This window comes from Eumetopias jubatus, unplaced genomic scaffold (assembly GCF_037043125.1).
Source record: "Eumetopias jubatus isolate StellerSeaLion01/CBP00866 unplaced genomic scaffold, mEumJub1_p1.0 scaffold_17, whole genome shotgun sequence".
In the NCBI taxonomy this organism is placed as follows: Eukaryota; Metazoa; Chordata; class Mammalia; order Carnivora; family Otariidae; genus Eumetopias; species Eumetopias jubatus.
In genome coordinates this window covers 27113052-27129959 of record NW_028274823.1, presented here as the reverse complement: position 1 = coordinate 27129959, position 16908 = coordinate 27113052, and the positions used below count along the sequence as shown (strand labels likewise).

Below are 16908 nucleotides of genomic sequence, written 5' to 3'. Positions count from 1 at the left end.
GCTGCCTGCCTCAGTGGCCGGAGCGGTGCACCCTCCTGCCTGTGCTGACAGGGGTTCCAGTGGCTCGACACCCACTGCTAGATGTTGTCGAGTCTTTTAAATGTCTGCTGTCCTGGAGGTTTTTAAATTTGCATTGTCCTGAGGATGAACGAGCTTGTTAATGGATATTTATTGCCGATAGCCGGCTCTTCTTGTCTAGGCAGCTGGTCAGGTGAGTCTGCCAGCTAAGGATGGCTGTGCCCTAGGTGTCGGCTCGGTGTTCTGAGCCCCAGATGCCAGCAGGTGGTATCTAGCGGGAACATGGAGCACAGATAGCTTGCTTTGCAGTGTGCTTGTGCCACCGCCTTCGCCTGGCTGGACCGGTGCTGACAGGTAAACAGAGGTGCTGCAGTGCCACCTTGTGGCCACAGAACCAAATGACATGCTGCGCTAGGAAACTTAAAAACCCCAAACTTCAAAATAGCCCATCCTAAAACAACCTAGGCCGCTTCTGGAAACCAGTCTCAAAAGGGGAGGGGATACCTCCAGACCCATCTGTTTTTGTGACCTTAGTCTTCATCTGCCACGCCACACACTGTCCCGGGCACCCGAAGATGTTACTACAGTTAGGAAGCCAAGGAAGTGTTCAGGATTCTCTTCATGCCCCTCAGCCTCCCCTGCCCCAGATGCATCTTCTCAGTATCCTGCTGTGGGGTTTTCAGCCACATCGGCCAGCCTCCCCATTGCCAACTGTGGACTAACACCAGTGTGAACAATGGGCCTGTCTAACCCCACTTAATTGTGACTGCTATAAACTTGAAGGTGGTCTGCTCTCAATGCTCCCAAGTGGGCGGGGAGGTTCCTAACTAGTCTGGGAGGCCCTGGGCCACAGCTGCAGTTTCACTGCATATGGTGGGCTGCCTTTGAGAAAGGTCTTGATTTCCTCCTTATTAAAAGGACATAATAAGGTTACCTCGTGTGATTGTTAGAAGAATGGAAAGTGATGATACTTATCCATGCGAGTGCTTTGTAAGCTTGAGAGCACAGAGGAAATGTCGGTCTAAGAGCTGGGTGTTGAACTTGTGACTGCTATTGGGCAGCCAGCCTCGAATTAGCCCCAGGTTAGCAGAGTCAGATTCAGAAGGTGGTTTTGAAAAGAAAGTTACAAGAGTAAGGATGTACTGATCACTGATTCTTGAAGCCTAAACATTAGCCCGATTTATATGAACTGTGGGTTCATGTAAAGGCAAATCCTATTCAGAAAAGGAGTTGAGGAGCAGGCCTCCCATACAGCAACCCTGTGGGGCTGCAGCGGCCTGGCCTCATTGGGAAATGCCAGGAAGGAAGGGGATCTCATTAATAGCATTTTTTTTTTTTTAAAGATTTTATTTATTGGACAGAGAGAGACACACCGAGAGAGGAAACACCAGCAGGGGGAGTGGGAGAGGGAGAAGCAGGCTCCTCGCCAAGCAGGGAGCCCAGTGCGGGGCTCGATCCCAGGACCCTGGGATCATGACCTGAGCCAAAGGCAGACGCTCAACGACTGAGCCACCCAGGCGCCCCTCGTTAATAACATCTTACTTATTACAAAGCCCAGTATTTTACTCGACAAGTAGGATTTGGGATTTTGTATACTCATTGAGAGATACAGTTAGTGTCCTAATCTCAAGATAATATTTCTATTTCTTAATATTGATTGCCTAGAAAAATCCTACAGTAATCAATTTCAAGACCCGCCCAATTGCGTGTCAATTATACTGCAATTTAAAAACAAAAAACAGAGGGGCATCTGGGTGGCTCAGTTGGTTAAGCGTCTGCTTTCAGCTTAGGTCATGATCTCAGGGTCCTGGGATCAAGCCCCACGTCAGCCTCCCTGCTCAGTGGGGAGTCTGCTTCTCCCTTTCCCTCTGCCCCCCAGCTCATGCTTTCTCTCTCTCTCTCGCAAATAAATAAAATCTTTTTTAAAAAAATAAGAAAAAATAAAAAACAACTAAAAAACCCAAAAACAACCCTGCCCAAGAAATAGGACTCCTGCCAGGGAGAGCAGTGTTGATTGGACTTTTCAATCAGACGGACCTGTAGCTCTCTGAGTAGCAGTGATGAGGATGACTTTGGTCCACCGTTCCCAGGAGACCTGTGCCTAACGTTCTTTATTTACTGTCTTCTAATACTTTGAACTTTCAAAATATTCCAAAACAATTCAAAATATCAGGCAAAATTACAAGACTAAGGATGTCTGTGAATTGAATAACTAACTGCTTTGCCACAGGGAGGGCTGCTGTAGGCTCTGTTGGCGCGGGCGGCTTGGGTCATGCTCTTGGGTCAGTTGATTAATTGAGTCCCCCTTTTGTGTGGCTCGTTGAGATTTAAATCCTTAAGAAGAGCACGTTTTGAGCTATAAGCCCCAGTAGAGTATTAATGGCTTAAGAGATTTCTAGGTTAGTAGAGAACCATTTGAATAGGATTTCTTCTGATTTCAGGCTCCGTATATTGCTCTTCCTGGAAAGCAGCATGTGTTCCTTTTTTAATTTCCATAATATCATATAGGCTTTTGCGTTTCTGGAATTGAATGCTCATATTAGTAGAACAGGTATCCACTCCTGTCCCCTGAGTGCAGAGATCTCCTTTCTTGCCTTTTGATATGGTCTCACCCTGTTTTTCTCCATTTTTCAGTTCCTTTGTCCCTGTCTCGTACCTTTGTTGTCAGCAGAACAGAGTTGTTAGCAGCAGGTTCTCCAGGTAACTCTGCATGTTTCCTTTTCATAATTCTTCTGGTTGCCTCCCTTGACACCCCGCCAAAGTCTTGGCCGGCCAGATCGGTTCCCTTTATGTGGTCGAGGTTGTTTGCCGTTTTTCTTGGAGGTCTCAAACTCTCCACGTTTCCAGACACGGTAGTGAGCTGTCCAGGAACGGAAAAGCCCACAGCAGTCATGGGAAGGGTTCAGGAGCCTGGCAGGCGGTGTGTGGGCGGGAGCAGTGCTGACCCGCAGAAAGCGAGCACGGTGCTGGCCTGGGTCATCACTGTTCCCTGTCTGGCCCACCCACACCGCTGACCTTGGGCTTTCAGGGCAGCACAAGGGGGCTGCTCTTGGTTCTTTGACCTCAGCAAAGTCAGGGTGTGGAGTTTGCAGAGGCTGCAGCGTTCTCGGTTCTATTGCTTTGGTCCTTGTCCCAGCAGCCACACGAACGGGGCACGTGCGTCCCCGCCTCCGACAGGCAGGTGGCCCTGCTTGTCCTGTCTCCTTTTCTGTTTTGAACGAGTGCTGTGCACATTCCTCCCCGGCTGCCCGCCCTGCAGGAGAGTTCGCTCATGCCTGCCTAATACGTCCAGCAGCTAAAAAGAAAGGCAGAGGTTAATCTTTCTTTAATTAAAATTGCGGAGCTTTTGGGAGTTGAGTTTTTCTGTATTTATTTCGTTCCACACAGCTTATATCTTAAAATCTGATGAAATTGGCGTTCCTAATCCAGGTTCAGCAAAACTCTCAAATGCTGATATTTAGTAAAAGAGGCAATACTTGTCCTAGAAAGAAGCTAATGTTCCCTCAGGTCTTTGCTCTGAAAAAGCTGGGGGTGTATGGGGATAAGATCTTATGTGTAGGTCTGTTTGAATCCAACCAGCTGGCGGAATAAACATGCCTGTGCACACAACATACGTACATATGCACAGAAATACATATTTGTGTGTCAGTAGCTGTGTTAGTGTGTTTTCTCCCCATTTTGTTTGCCAGCATCTGCCACCTATTTAAAATACCACAAGTGCTGAACAAGAGTGACTTTAAAAAAGTGACTTTTGGGTGAAGCTCACAAAATGTCATTTGTATTTTACTTTTCCCATGGAACTTAGAGATTTCCGAGCCGTGTCCACTCTATCTGGTCCTGTAATAATTAAAAAACAAAACAAAACACCATTTTGTGGGTGCAGGCCTTCAGGATGCTGGCATTATAATAATTTGATACCGAATAGGTGGAGGTTGAACTAAACCAGTGATTTCCAGCCTATTCCAAAAGGTGCTTTGTGGCTCCGATGGAGGAGGCTGGGAGTGTTTCTTTACAGTACCTTTCTGGCTTACTCCTAAAAAGAAAGAATTCCTAGGTGCTGAGAAGGCATAAGAGGAATTAAAATGGAAATGTTTTATCATAATTATTATAAAAATTTGGCACATAAATTTGGCCACAAAACATGACCTGAACTGGGGGCTGGCCACTTTTAAAGTCTTTATTCTCCTTGGCGTGAATACTCCTGTCTCACTGCATGTTCACGAAAGGCTGGTCGCGCGGGGTCCCTGTCACGCTCGCTGCTGTAGAAGGGGTTCTGGGAAACAGGGTCTGCTTCCCCACACGGCGGCCGGGACGCTGGGCAGTGGGTTCCTGGCAAAGGCGAGGGCTCATCTCACAAAAGAGATGAGAGGAAATGGACTAGGGGTCTAGATACCTTGGGGAAACCAGAGAAATTGCCCTGTAATCCTCTTGAGGAGGAAAGAACAGGAGACTCAGAAGTAGGGCCTCTGACGTCTGCCTGCCAATGCACAGTCTGATCAGTAAGCAGAGTGCCCTTTGAATGTTTTGGTTTTTTAACCTTTAAATTATAACATACAGACGTCTGTAGAAATGGTGATGTGATTTGGGGCTAAAGCCCAGGGATACAGTGGGATCCCTTGTTTCAAAAGAACAATTCCATCTGTCAGCCCGGGTGAGGCTCTCACAAGTACAGAAAGGCTCGGACCTGAGGTTGGGCACCTGGCGGACAGGTGGGGGATGAGGCAAACAGGAAATAGAATAATGTTAACTAGGCTTATTGACGGGGTATTTGTTAGGTGTCAGGTGCTGTGCCAAGCACTTTGTACGTTATCTCCTTTGGAGTCCTCATCAGACTTTATGATCTTCTTACAGATAGATAGGGAGTCTGAGACTTAGTAGAGTTGGGTCATCTGACCAAAGTTCCCTTCTGCTGAAGAGAAAACGTGATAGATTACTCATTTGCCTTGTTCTTTCAGAAGAAAAGTAGAAGCAAGCAGAGGAACGGCTACTCTGAGTTTAATTCTGAACAACAGAAAATCTGACAGAATTGTAGGGGAGGTTGTGCTTGACAGTTTCAGGAGAAAGGGAACTGACCATTTGAGGTTCACTGAGTACTTACCACGGTTTGTTATGGTTGTCATATTTTAAGAGGGACGTTTACTGAGTGGAAGGAATCTCAGAGGGTGGTCGGGACAGGGTAAGGAGTGACAAAACATGATGTGAAGGATGTCGAAGTATTTAGCTGGACGAGAAGAGGCTGAAGGAGAACACAACCATCTTCAGACTTTTCAAGGCTCTTTCAAGTAGCAGAGGAGTGGCGGTCCCTCAGGGGAGCTCTACGGATGGAGGGAGAGACTGCCATATCAGTCCGAGGGGGTGGATTTTGATGGGCGTGATGGCAGATGTGGATGAGTCGAAGGGCAGGACCAGCCGAGGGCCAGCTCCTCTGTGGGAGCATCTGTCAGGGGCATACTGCAAAGACGGACCGGCCTGATCGCCATCAGAATTGGTCCCCTCCTGTCCTGTGACATTAACGCAGGTCAGGGCCTGTCCAGTGTGAACACCCTCTTTAATATTTACTGAACAGATTTGATTGGAAAAGCAAAAATGGAGGAAGCTTTGATGAAAGTGAGGGTGCATTTTATTTTCAACAAAATGTACATTAGAAGCTACAGTCAACTTGCCTTTGAGAGCAACAACACTAAACTCACTGAATTTCCTTTCACTTTCTTTTAACGTATGAATACTGTCCATCTCCTCAAAGACTCCCGCAGCACCTACGGTCCCTTAAGCCTTTTAAGAGTTTGGTCTTAAAGTCTTCTAGTGTTCCCGAAACACTGAGACACACTTTGGCTGCCTGATGGGGATTTTACTGGGGTCAGAGACAAAGATAATAGGTTCAGTTGGGGGATATGGTATGAACAGACAGAACTCTTTGGATCCCTTTAAAACACATATTGAAAAAAAATAAAAAAGAGAAACAAACTGAAAAAAAAAACACATACTGATTTACAAACATTCTCAAGAGTACTTTGCTTTTGCTTCTGGCAAAATAACAAAGTGCTGCCCTCCCATGCCCCATGTTTTCTTTCTGGGAGCTTCTGTGTCTCCCCACAGCCTGTGCATTTCACGGCACTCGGGGATGCTCCTGGCCCAGGTGGTCAGAGCCTGGGGAAGGACTGTGTGTTTGCATGAACAGGGCCGAGCAGGGGAACTGAATGGACCCTTTGCTGACGGGGGCAGGGGCGGGGGGTCCTCTAGGTGGTGAGCTGTACGATGCTCAGGCATCTGGTATAAGTTGATCGAACTGGTCTATTTCTACTTTTTATTATTTGGAAAATAAAGAGCTGACTGTTCTATGTACCTCACTTAAAAGGTTCTGCGGTTTGTTTTTCCTTTTCTAGGTGAAAACAAGTCACCTCCTCGCCCCTGTGGCTTGAACCACTCAGACTCTCTGAGCCGAAGTGACCGGATTGACGCGGTGACACCAACACTGGGGAGCAGCAATAACCAGCTCAACTCTTCGTTCCTTCAAGTCTACATCCCTGACTACTCAGTGCGAGCCCTTTCTGACCTTCAGTTTGTGAAGGTAAGAGAAGAGCGCATGGTTTGGCTGGGCCCGGCCACTGGAGGTGACCTGCCACAGCAAGTTGTCCGGCGTCCCGGTCCCGGCCCTGGCCCTGGGCTTCCCCCTTGTCGTTTGGGTGCCCCACCTCCAGGTCCTGTGCCCGGCTGGGACACCGGCTTGGGGAGACCTTCTCTCCCTGGCTCTGACAAAAGAGCTGCCAAGTCAGAGGTGGCTTGCTCAAGGAGTGAGAGCTGGAGACAGAAAAAGAATAAACCTTTTCCAGCGAGTCCTCATGAGCTCGTGACTCTAGTGAATCTGGGTGGTCCCCAAAGGGCTGAGATCGGAGACCCTGAAGACTTGCTGAGATGGGGTGGGAAGAACCCTCTGCTTCTCTTCTGCCCCGAGACAGGGTTCTTTTCTTAGTCTGGAATAAAGACGTCTTTTGAACCAAAGAATGAGCCAGCTTCAGCTGATGGAAGCCTATCTCCATTTTCCAGTCTCTGTGAAATTTTGAGACGAAAACTTGGAAATGGCTTATATCAGTAAAAACTGACTTGTTCTCCAGAGTCCACTTGAACTTGAAAAGTGGCTCAGTTTATATTCGAGGATGATATTTTCCTAGAAAAACCTGTGCGGGCATTTTGGGGGACTCTAACATGTAATACAGTGTCGGGACAAGAACACCTAAAAATAAGCGTTCTCTTGGTTTGTCTTCTGTACCATCTTCTGGCCCCAGATCTCAAGACAGCAATACCAAAATGCCTTGATGGCATCCCGGATGGACAAAACTCCTCAGTCTTCAGACAGTGAAAACACTAAAATTGAATTGACTCTTACGGAGCTGCACGATGGGTTGCCAGACGAGACTGCCAACCTGCTCAATGAACAGAACTGTGTGACACACAACAAGGCCAACCACAGCCTGCACAGCGAAGGGGCCATCTAGGGCGCCCCCCGCCGACCCTCACCCCCCACTCCCAAGGCCCCAGGCCAGCTGACCGTGAATCCCATTAGTGTGAGCTTGTGTGCCATGCTGCATCCTGCAACATCCTGAGACCAAAGACTTTGTCCCCTTCCCGGAAGCAGCGGCAGAGGATGGCGAGGGCAGGAGCAGAAACTAGAGGTGTGACATCAGCAGCTAGGGCATGGCATTCGAGATTTTGGAGATGAACTTCTTCCACCCAAATAGAATCATGTTTATTTTTTCAGTTGTACCTTTTATCTTTATTCACTCTCCTCCTTCCTCAATCTGCATGAAGTTGAAAATTGTTGCGGTTTATTTTTATTTTTATTTTTCCAAGAGATCATGTTTTTAAACAGTGTCTTTTGCAGAGTTTTACGTTGTTTTGTGTGAACTCTGCCGTGACTCCATGACGTGACCCGAACCGAATGGACTCGCTCCTCCTCCCTCGGCCTGCGCGGCCCTCCTCGGGCGGGGCGCGCCTCCTCCGTGCCCAGCGGGTGTCGCTGTGGAACTTGAAGGATGAATGAAGAAAACTGCGGTTGCAGACCTGCCAGGTCTGTCCCACTGTGGGGCGGAGGCTGCGCGGGGCCTGCAGTCGCCTCCGTGAGCTCAGTGTTGTTTTAAGTTAATGTTTAACCGTGTCCCTTTCCCTCAGAAAGGTTTAACATTTGCTTGGAATGTGATTTTTTGCTCCTACTCTAAGGAATTTTTATCACCAAAATGAATGTTAATGAATTTGAAGCCCATGGTTTATCATTGGCAAGAGGCAAGGTGACTTCATGGCGCCATTCCTCCAGCCTGGATTCTCCGGCCCAGCCAGGCCGCCTCCCCAGCCCAGCGCCCCAGCCTCCAGAGCGCCGCCACCCGCCTCCCCGTCCTTGCTCTCGTTAACCCAGGATGCTGCTACACAGATGCCAAATGGAAATCTTCCAGAGGGCCTTTGAGTAACCGCGCGGTGTGGAGTCGAAGCTCCTCCCCTTCCCACCGGGATGACGTTAATTGTCCGGAAAGGAGCTGGGCTGCCCGCGGCGCGCTGGGCTCTGTGCCCAGAAGGCGTTGCCAGACCCAGGTGTTTAAAGGAGGGAACTCTGGGGACGGCGGGCCCCCGCCCCTCCTCCTCCTCCTCCTCCTCCTCCTCCTCCTCCCAGGGAGCCCCCTGTCCCTCTTCCCCTCTGTCCCTGGGCTCCTGGGGCCGAGCGGCTGTGGTCCTCGCTCGAGGACCTCTGTGCCTCCCGCCTCAGATGCGGCCCACGCCGGAGAGGCTGCCTGTCCAGCCCCGGGTCGGTTTGGCCCCAAACAGGGATTCAGAAACCAAATGTGTGTCGTGGCCGTTTCGTGTGTGTCTCCGCCTTACTTTAATACCAAATTCATCACGTGCAGTGAAATTAATGTCAGGAGGTACTTCTTGAGGGACCGAGTTCTTACCGATCTTATCTGTTTTAAGTGTTAGCCCAAGGGATAGCGCGTTCTGTCGGCGACGCTCGCGCGTCCGCGGTCACACGTGGAGGATTGCTACTCCACGCTGCCTCTAGTCGCTGGGTCTCCTGGTCGAAGGGAAGCCCCAGGCCAAGCGACAGTTTCCTTCTCCCTCCTCAAGGTAGGAACGTGTCCCTCAGCCTGGGCTCTGGGCCGAGGGGAGCTGTGGCTGGGGAGTCACCGGCAACATGGAAAGCGGTTCGGTGGCTCCAGTGTCCCAGGCACGTTTACCACAGTATTTCCTCCGGGGTGTCCCCGTCCTGGAGGGTCTTCCTCGTCAGGTGCCACGCCCCTTAGGGTCACAGGGGCGCCCCCTACGCTGCTGCTGGCACCCAACCTGCCGCGAGCCCCCGCAGCTCTGTAGCTTAATGTTAGTGGGACCCCGGCCCACGAGTATCCCCTTTTATAAACAGATCCGTCCAAGTTAAAAGGTCCCAGTTTCTAAGACGCATCGAGCTGAGCACAAGCCCTGTGTGGCATGGGAACTGGGACTGTCCCCAGTGTGCGCAGAGATGAGCGTTCCCCCTAAGGAAGCGAACCCTGGGTCTTGCAAGGGGACTGCCCTCCGCCCCCCGCCCCAACAAGCACACCCCTGCTCCGGGCCTGGACAGCGCTGGCCTTCCTGGTGGTTTGGTGGAGCCCGGCCTGCCACGCCGTGCCTCCTCGGACTTGCAGGATCTCTGCCCCCCTCAGCCTCTCCCTGCCGATCTGCTTGTCCACACGTGGCCTGTCTCAGGGTGCCTTGCTTCTGGAAGGAGCTTCTAGAATCAGCGTTAATGTGTTGGGTCTTTGTCAGAGCCCCGCCATTCCTTTATGAAGTCCTAAAGCTCTGTGAGAGGCGGGGATTGCAGCTGCTGGCTCCTTGACTTCTCACCACGATCATACCTGCCACGCTACCTGCTCAGCGTGGCGGCTTTTAGGGACATCCGTGGAGCAGTGCTGGCCGGGACGGCTTTGCCGTGCGGGCTCCTACTCCAAGAGGATGAAATTTTAGCCTCCCGAGATTGTTTTCTCCACACCACTCTTTACCTTGGATTATTCATATTTTATAACAACGGGGAATCGAAAATAATTCCCAGCTGTAGTTACATCTGCTTTGGGGAAAGCTCAAGACCCTTCGGATCACACTCACCGTCTTGAGTGGTCAGATTCTTCTCCCAGGCCCTACTTTCCCTCTGGAAACTACCCGCAGGCTGTTGAAGGAGAAACACTGGCTCGTGGCTTCACCGGGCAGCACGATGATTCTGGCTTAGAAGTTCTATGCAGTTAGATGTCTATGAAGGGGAGTCCGCGGAGAAAGACCCTCAAATGTTTGAGATCTCCATGTGCAGCGGCCGGGTCTTAGACCTGCACCGTGCCTAGATCCTCCTCCCCTGGGGCTGCTGGCTTCGTGAGTGTGGCGGGGAGTGGGCTGTGGCACAGACCAGGTGCTGGGGTCTTGAATGCTGCGGGAGCCCTCGTTGTCAGACCCCACGCCTGTCTGCGGTGGCTTCCAGCCCTGGCTCTGTGGGACCAGACAGGGCCGCCTCCTGCTTCTGGCCACTCTAGCGTCCCAGAGGTTCCACCTGAAACTGGATCCCTAGTAGCCAGATGTTCCCAGGACAGTCTGCTTTGTCTTTATAAATGAGAAGGTTTTGTTTTTTGGGTTTTGTTTTTTTTTTTCCTACTGCCCTACAGGTTCTTTCCCTTTATTTCTCTCTGTTCTGTATTCATCAGGCGAGCCCAAAATCATATATTTAAACTTTTAGGAAAACAGACCGGTAAGATGTGTATGTACGGTGGACATTGGGGTGCTAGTCAACTAGTTTAAGTCTTGGTTCTTATATGATTTGCATTTCAAAGGGCACACCACTTAACTCTGTTCTACCCTCCCTCCTCCCTTCACTTAGGGAAGAGATCGGTGCCCATGCTGACATGATTGGCTTCCCCATGTGGGAGGAAGTGGGGCACCTCGCCATTTTCTAATGTTATTTTAAGGAACTTCTGTGCAAAGGTTGAATGCAGAACTCCACATGAATATGGAACATTAACTGTGAATAGATCTACCTGTGCTCTCCCCAGTACCATCTGACTAAAGGACCAGCTTTTCCAAGTCTAGGAAAATAGTGGTAGACACAAGTAGAACTGCATTACTAGGAATGGAAGTAATAGGAATTTGGGCTAAGCAGGGACCATGAACTTCTGCCCTCACATTCTCTCAGGTTGAGGAGAAGACCCTGGCCGATTGAGCCTTTGTCCTGGCTGGTCAGAAATAAGAAGAAACCCCAACCCTCTCATCTTCTGAAAAGCAGCCAGTAGCGATCTGTAGCTCTCTTTGCCTGTCCTGGGCCAGGATCCCAAGACTCCTCCAGGGTTCGCCAGGGGTGATCCCCAGCGAAGATCCCCAGCGAAAGACTCACCCAGGCTGGGGCAGGAAGGGTGCTTAACAAAGAAGTAGCTGCCAGGGAGGGTTGGCTTGGCACCCACCACATGACCCAAGTTCTCCGATGGCATGAGCAAGAGGAACAACTCCCCTATCGCTTTTGACCCCAGAGACAAGTTTTTCTTGCAGGGGGGTGATTGAGCTGGCAATTCAGGGTGTGGAGGCTTCTGGGGCGCCAGTGCGGTATCTGAGGACACAGTTTCTGGGTTGGGTTTGGTTCCACTCTAGGCTCTGGGCTAGTGGTGCTTCTGTGCAGCAAGGAAGGACCTTTGTGTGAGTTGTAGATTGATCCAGAGTTAGGAGGGATTTAGAGAATTAAGTATGAAAGTGGTTTGGGGTGATTCAGAAACTTTCTGATGTAAATTTATCAATGAGCAACCTACTCAGTGGATTTTTATATCTCAGGGCCATTTACAGATCTTTATCTTTTCATATTTCTTTTGTATTCAAATGGGCTGATAAGAGAGATGAGTTCAGAGAACTCTAAGATGAGGTTCATTTGCCTCCATTTGAGGGTGAGTGGTGCACCCTTGCCAAGCTTGCTGAGGTCACTGTCCCTCAAGGCTGTGGCAGTGGGCCTTTTTCCTCTAACACTTGCATCCTTCCTGCAGTGAATGCCTACTTGCTGGTTTTCCTTCTGCCCTGTGTGAAGGGTCCAGAGTCCCTGGTCAGCCCGAGGGACGGAAGGAGGTGATGGCAGTTCACAGCAACTGCAGAGCTTGGAGCAGCTTCCCTCCCGCCATCTTGGCCTGGGGACTGTCTTGGCTTCTTAGCCCTTTGCGGTTGGCTCAGCACAAGTAAGCTTTCTGTGTGTGCCAGAGCCACTGACCTCCTTTCACTAGAATTGTTGTAAATATCTTTTGATGGGAAATACCAGGCTGTACTTGAAGCGACATAGAAACAAAGGTTCTAGTAGCAAGAGAGTCAAGTTCTAGGAATTTGTATACCAAGGTTTTTATGTACACAGCTCCAACACGTACTAGGAGAAAGACTTGAGTTAGTATATGTGTCTTTGAGTTTGAATACCCACTTAATGTTGAGTTTAAACATGAACTGGAAGAATGGCTTGCCTCTCCTGGCAGGGTATCTTCTGGCATTTGCCCACATCTGACCAACACGGATTCATCTGGGAAGGGATTCCTTTGGGGCCAGATTCTTGTTCAGGTTCACCTTGGAGAGAATTATTACATAGACCTGGTGGGACTTGGGTGCCTTCCCTTTTTGTTGGAAGCCCAGGCCCCTTGGTATACATAGCTGGTCTCAGGCTCCCACAGCAGAAGGGAAGGAATAAGGCCTCAGGACTTTTATTCCCCAGAGAGCCCCAGCCTACCTTCTGATTCGTTAGTCCCCGTGTCTGAAGTCTGCTGTGAAGGTGGAGTGTATCAGTCCATTAACTTCTCTTATTTCTGGAGTCTTTTAAATCTACAAATGTATATGCTTTATTTTATATTATTATTTATTATGTACATATGCCTCTACTGTTAGTACATTGTGACTAAGATGAGATATTTTCTAGAGCCCCTCATCCGTGGAGCCTAGGGTTCTCTGGTCCCTTAAAGTGCCTGAGAAGGCAGTGGTTTTCTTTTTTTGTCATAAAGAGGTTGCTGCTCTTACGTCGACCCTAGCATCCCTGCCCCCCCTTCTTTTTGGGGCCCACCACTATTCCTGATGGGCTAGTGTTTGGGATGAGGAGGGAGGCTGGTCTCCTGTGTTATGGCAGGGCTCTCAAGTACCTCCGTGAAATACTTTAGAGGTTGTTTCCTGGTGATGGGGTCTAACCGCTGTGATGAGACCAGAGCCTTCTTCCTCATTCCCACCCTCCCAGGCCAGGTTGGCAAACTGACCCCACAACAGCGATGGCCTCTAAATTCCCACCTTGGATTGCAGAATCCATCTCTCTGTACCATGGAAGCTGCCTCCCCATCTGGGCTTCTAATAGGCCTTTTCATGGTTTTGAGGCCCAATGCCCACATTGCGTTGGCCCTGAAATAAGACCCTGCTTTGTGTCTGATTTTCATCCTCTTCGGCCTTGACTGTGTCATAGTGTACATTTTCATGCTTCGCAGCAGTGAAGTTTTCCGAACACAGTGTTCAGAGCTGTGTACATAAACCTAAAGAAGCACAGATGACATGTACAGGTTTCCTGAGCTGATTGTCATAATGAATGCATTTTATAATTCAAACGATGTTGTAGATTTACAGTCTCTCCTATTTATTTTGTACCAATTTATTTGTAAATTTTGTGATTGTTTTAAAAGGTTTTTGTTCATTTCTATTATTCTATTTAGATAAAGGATGATTTTCTGTTCACCCTTCCGGCGGATGTTGTGTTCCCTTCCCCCTCCATCTATACGCCACCGCCCTCGGTGCCCTTGCCCAGTAGCACGGCTGTCCCGGTGAGAATGCTGGTCTTGTCTGTCAGTATGGCAACACAACAGGGCATTTCTCTGGCCACACACCACAGTCTTCTGTGACCAGAGAGGGATGCTAGCACCGGGCCTCCACCTCTGCCGTGGAGTCTGGTACCACCAGTTCCAGGGGGGTGTTCTCCTTGGCAAGGAGGATGGTCCCGTCGGAGCATTTTAGTTAAGGACCCTGAGGGCATCCACTCAAATTGTCCCACACTTGCCACTCAGTCCCTAACAGCACACAGGTGAGCTGGGCAAACGTCCAAGCTGTTTTTTCCTAGGCAAGACCAGAGGCCTCGTGCAAGGCTCTCCGCTGGCTCTTGAAGAGATCGGCTCCGGAGGTCCTCTGCTCTGCGAAGCTTAGGAGAAACGTGTGGTGGCGGCACAGGTGGTTCACTCTCAAGTCAAAAACATCGGGCCTGAGCGTTGGTGAGTCGTGTCCAGATGCTCTTGAGGCTGCAGCGGGCATCCCCCTTCCCTGAGAACCCAGTGTTGGGGCCCCCGTCCTCTTCTATCACCACTGCCTTCGAGAGTCTTCTGGGTTCCTTCTTACCTGCATCACTCAGGTGCTGCCAGACCCTGCAGATCTTCTGGTGGAGCTTCCCAGCCCCTGGGCGATTTATCTCCAGATCACGTCTTTCTGGAATCCTTTTTCCCTCCACTCTGTCTCTATTTTAAATTCACAGAGGCTCGTGCTCTTAGGGACTGGTCCCTTATGATCCCCACGGTTAAACCATGGTTTAACCATGATACACTTGCCTGTGGATGGAGACAGCTCAGTGAAGAACTGCTGGCGAGACTGGCTTTGAGACACACCGCCCTCCCCAGTCGTTACCCCGCGTTTCTTCAAAGTAGAATGGGGTAGATCTATATTCCAGTGAAGTGTTACCTTCTTGGGAGCCTGTCTGCTTTCCTTAGAAGCAGAGAAGAAAACAGCAAGCAGGGCCAGGGAAGGAATTCTCTGTCCAACACATCAAGTCCCAGCTAGCTATTTTGTTGTTTTTCCTGCCTTACTCACTTTGTCTAGATGAGTCCTGAGTTCAAATCAGGAAATTCCCCAAGAAAAGTAGAGGTGATTTTTCCTGCTGCGATTTTCCTAAGCTTTGTCTCTGTATCCGTGGGGTGCCCATGTGTCCGTTTGTCATGAAGCTTTATCATGAAGAAAAGCTCTGGGGTTCCTATTTTATACAACAAACTGTGCTCCCAGCACTTCCTGTAGACTCAGCACTTCTGAGGACACAAAATGACCGGCCAGAGGATCTTGTAGAAAAAAATGACTGGGACGAACTGAATGACCTTTTCATAACCTGGAGTTGAATCCTGAAAACTTTTTATACTTTAGGAAAGTAATACAAATTAATAGCAATAATTCTTTAGTAGAGCCAAAGACATTGAATTAGATGGCTAATAAGCTCCTGGGGTTTTTTTGTAAAGCTGTTTCATCCTTTTCCCTCCAAGATCCTCACATCTGCGCTCAGACTGTCACATCCCAAAACAAAGGAATGGTTTATGGGGCCCTTTCTCTGACATTCTAGTGGCATGCCATCTCCCCCAGTGGGGGACTCTAAGGCCTAAGGATACAAGGAGGAAGTTGTGGGAGTTCTTCGTCAGAGTGCTTTTCCTGCTGGGAGAGTCGGGATTGTGAAGTGCTCAAACAGTAGGCCAACGCAGGACGGGAATGTTTAGACTGAGCCAGCTTCCTTACTACAGTTCTGCTACATCATTGACTTGAGGGCAGTGGGTCCAAAAATGAAGTTACTTGCTTCAAAATACCCATACCCACAAGTCAAAGATTACCTCTGGTGAGAACCCTCCCTCAGAAAAGGACTGGATATTTAATAAACTTTTTTTTTTACTTAGTGTTGGAAAGGTTTGCTTGGCATATACTTCCAAGTATCTCAGGAACTTGTGAGACTCAGAAGGCCTGTTGCTGTTCTTCATGGGAAGGACGTGCACTCGCTGCTTGGGCCAGTGCCTATGGTGAGGTTTATCTTGGCCCAGACTCTGCAGGCCTTGTCTGTAGACCCGGCCAGACATGGCTTTGGGAAGAGCTTAGTGGGAGAGCAGACCATCTGGGGACCTATTTGTGCTTATTATGATTCATGAAACGATGTCTAATCCTTTTTTCTAGTAATAAAATGAAGCAAAGGGATCTTAGTTTGTAGGAAGGAACATAGACCAGACCAAAAACTGGTTTAAATTAGAAAATATAAAGTACTTAGACTTATAGTAACAGAGTCAGCAAGCTTGAGAAAAAATGTTGTGTTCCACTGGGAAGAATTTTCTGTGCCAGAGGTCTTCAGAGGAACTTTAAAATACTGCATGTGTTTTATTTTTGAAATGGCATATCTTTGTTGCAACAAGTCAGACTGCTGTGGCTTTGGGATGGAGCTATTGTGTCTGACAACAGGGAAAAATGGGTGAGTTGCCAGGTTACAGAAAAAACGCGTTATTGATTCTGTGAACGAATGCATTCTTTTCTTAGAGGACTTGCTTTCTCTTTCTACATACTCAGCAGTGAGAGAACAGTGTGAAATGCTTGGTCACGTTACTGGAGGTGGAGGATGGGATGCTGTGGGTTTTACTGGAAGTCACCTGGCTCTGCTTCCTGGCTGCTGGGCATGTCCCCTCCCTGCTGTTTGCTGGTAGTGTGTGTGTCATTTTTCTTCTGTTTCTAAGGCTGCTTGGGTAGCTCCACGGTAGAGATTTCATTCTAAGGGCCTCCCAAAGTTGTGTATCATTTGAAATTGTTCCATTTAAGAAAAAACGTTAAGATGAGCCCTATTCTCTAGTCACCAAGATAAAAATGTCATGAGAAACCTAAGTATTGAGATATAAACTTCTAAACCAAGTGAGGAATTGGGCCATTGATGGTATGGCACTAACTAGCTGGACCATAGTTACCATTTTTCCCACTATCAAAGAAAGGTTAAATAGTTTCCATAACACGGAATGTGTACAAGGCTCCCACCCTTAATGCAGACTTAGATATGCACTTACTTGTCTTGAGCTATTTGTGGTGAATAAGAGTATTTTTAAGTGCTCTGGCAGCCTTGGAAAAACTGCAGGGCTT

The 16908-nt window shown here is 49.0% G+C and overlaps 1 protein-coding gene across 1 annotated transcript in view; it reads left to right on the top strand.

The window, feature by feature from the left end:
* CNNM2 (cyclin and CBS domain divalent metal cation transport mediator 2) overlaps nt 1–7814 on the top strand; it is a 139895-nt gene extending 132081 nt beyond the window's left edge. The window contains exons 6-7 of the mRNA XM_028098745.2: nt 6402–6586; nt 7302–7814. Coding sequence (XP_027954546.1) covers nt 6402–6586; nt 7302–7511 — 395 coding nt within the window. The 3' untranslated portion in view covers nt 7512–7814. The remainder of the gene's footprint in view (nt 1–6401; nt 6587–7301) is intronic.
* Nucleotides 7815–16908: the final 9094 nt, after the last annotated feature.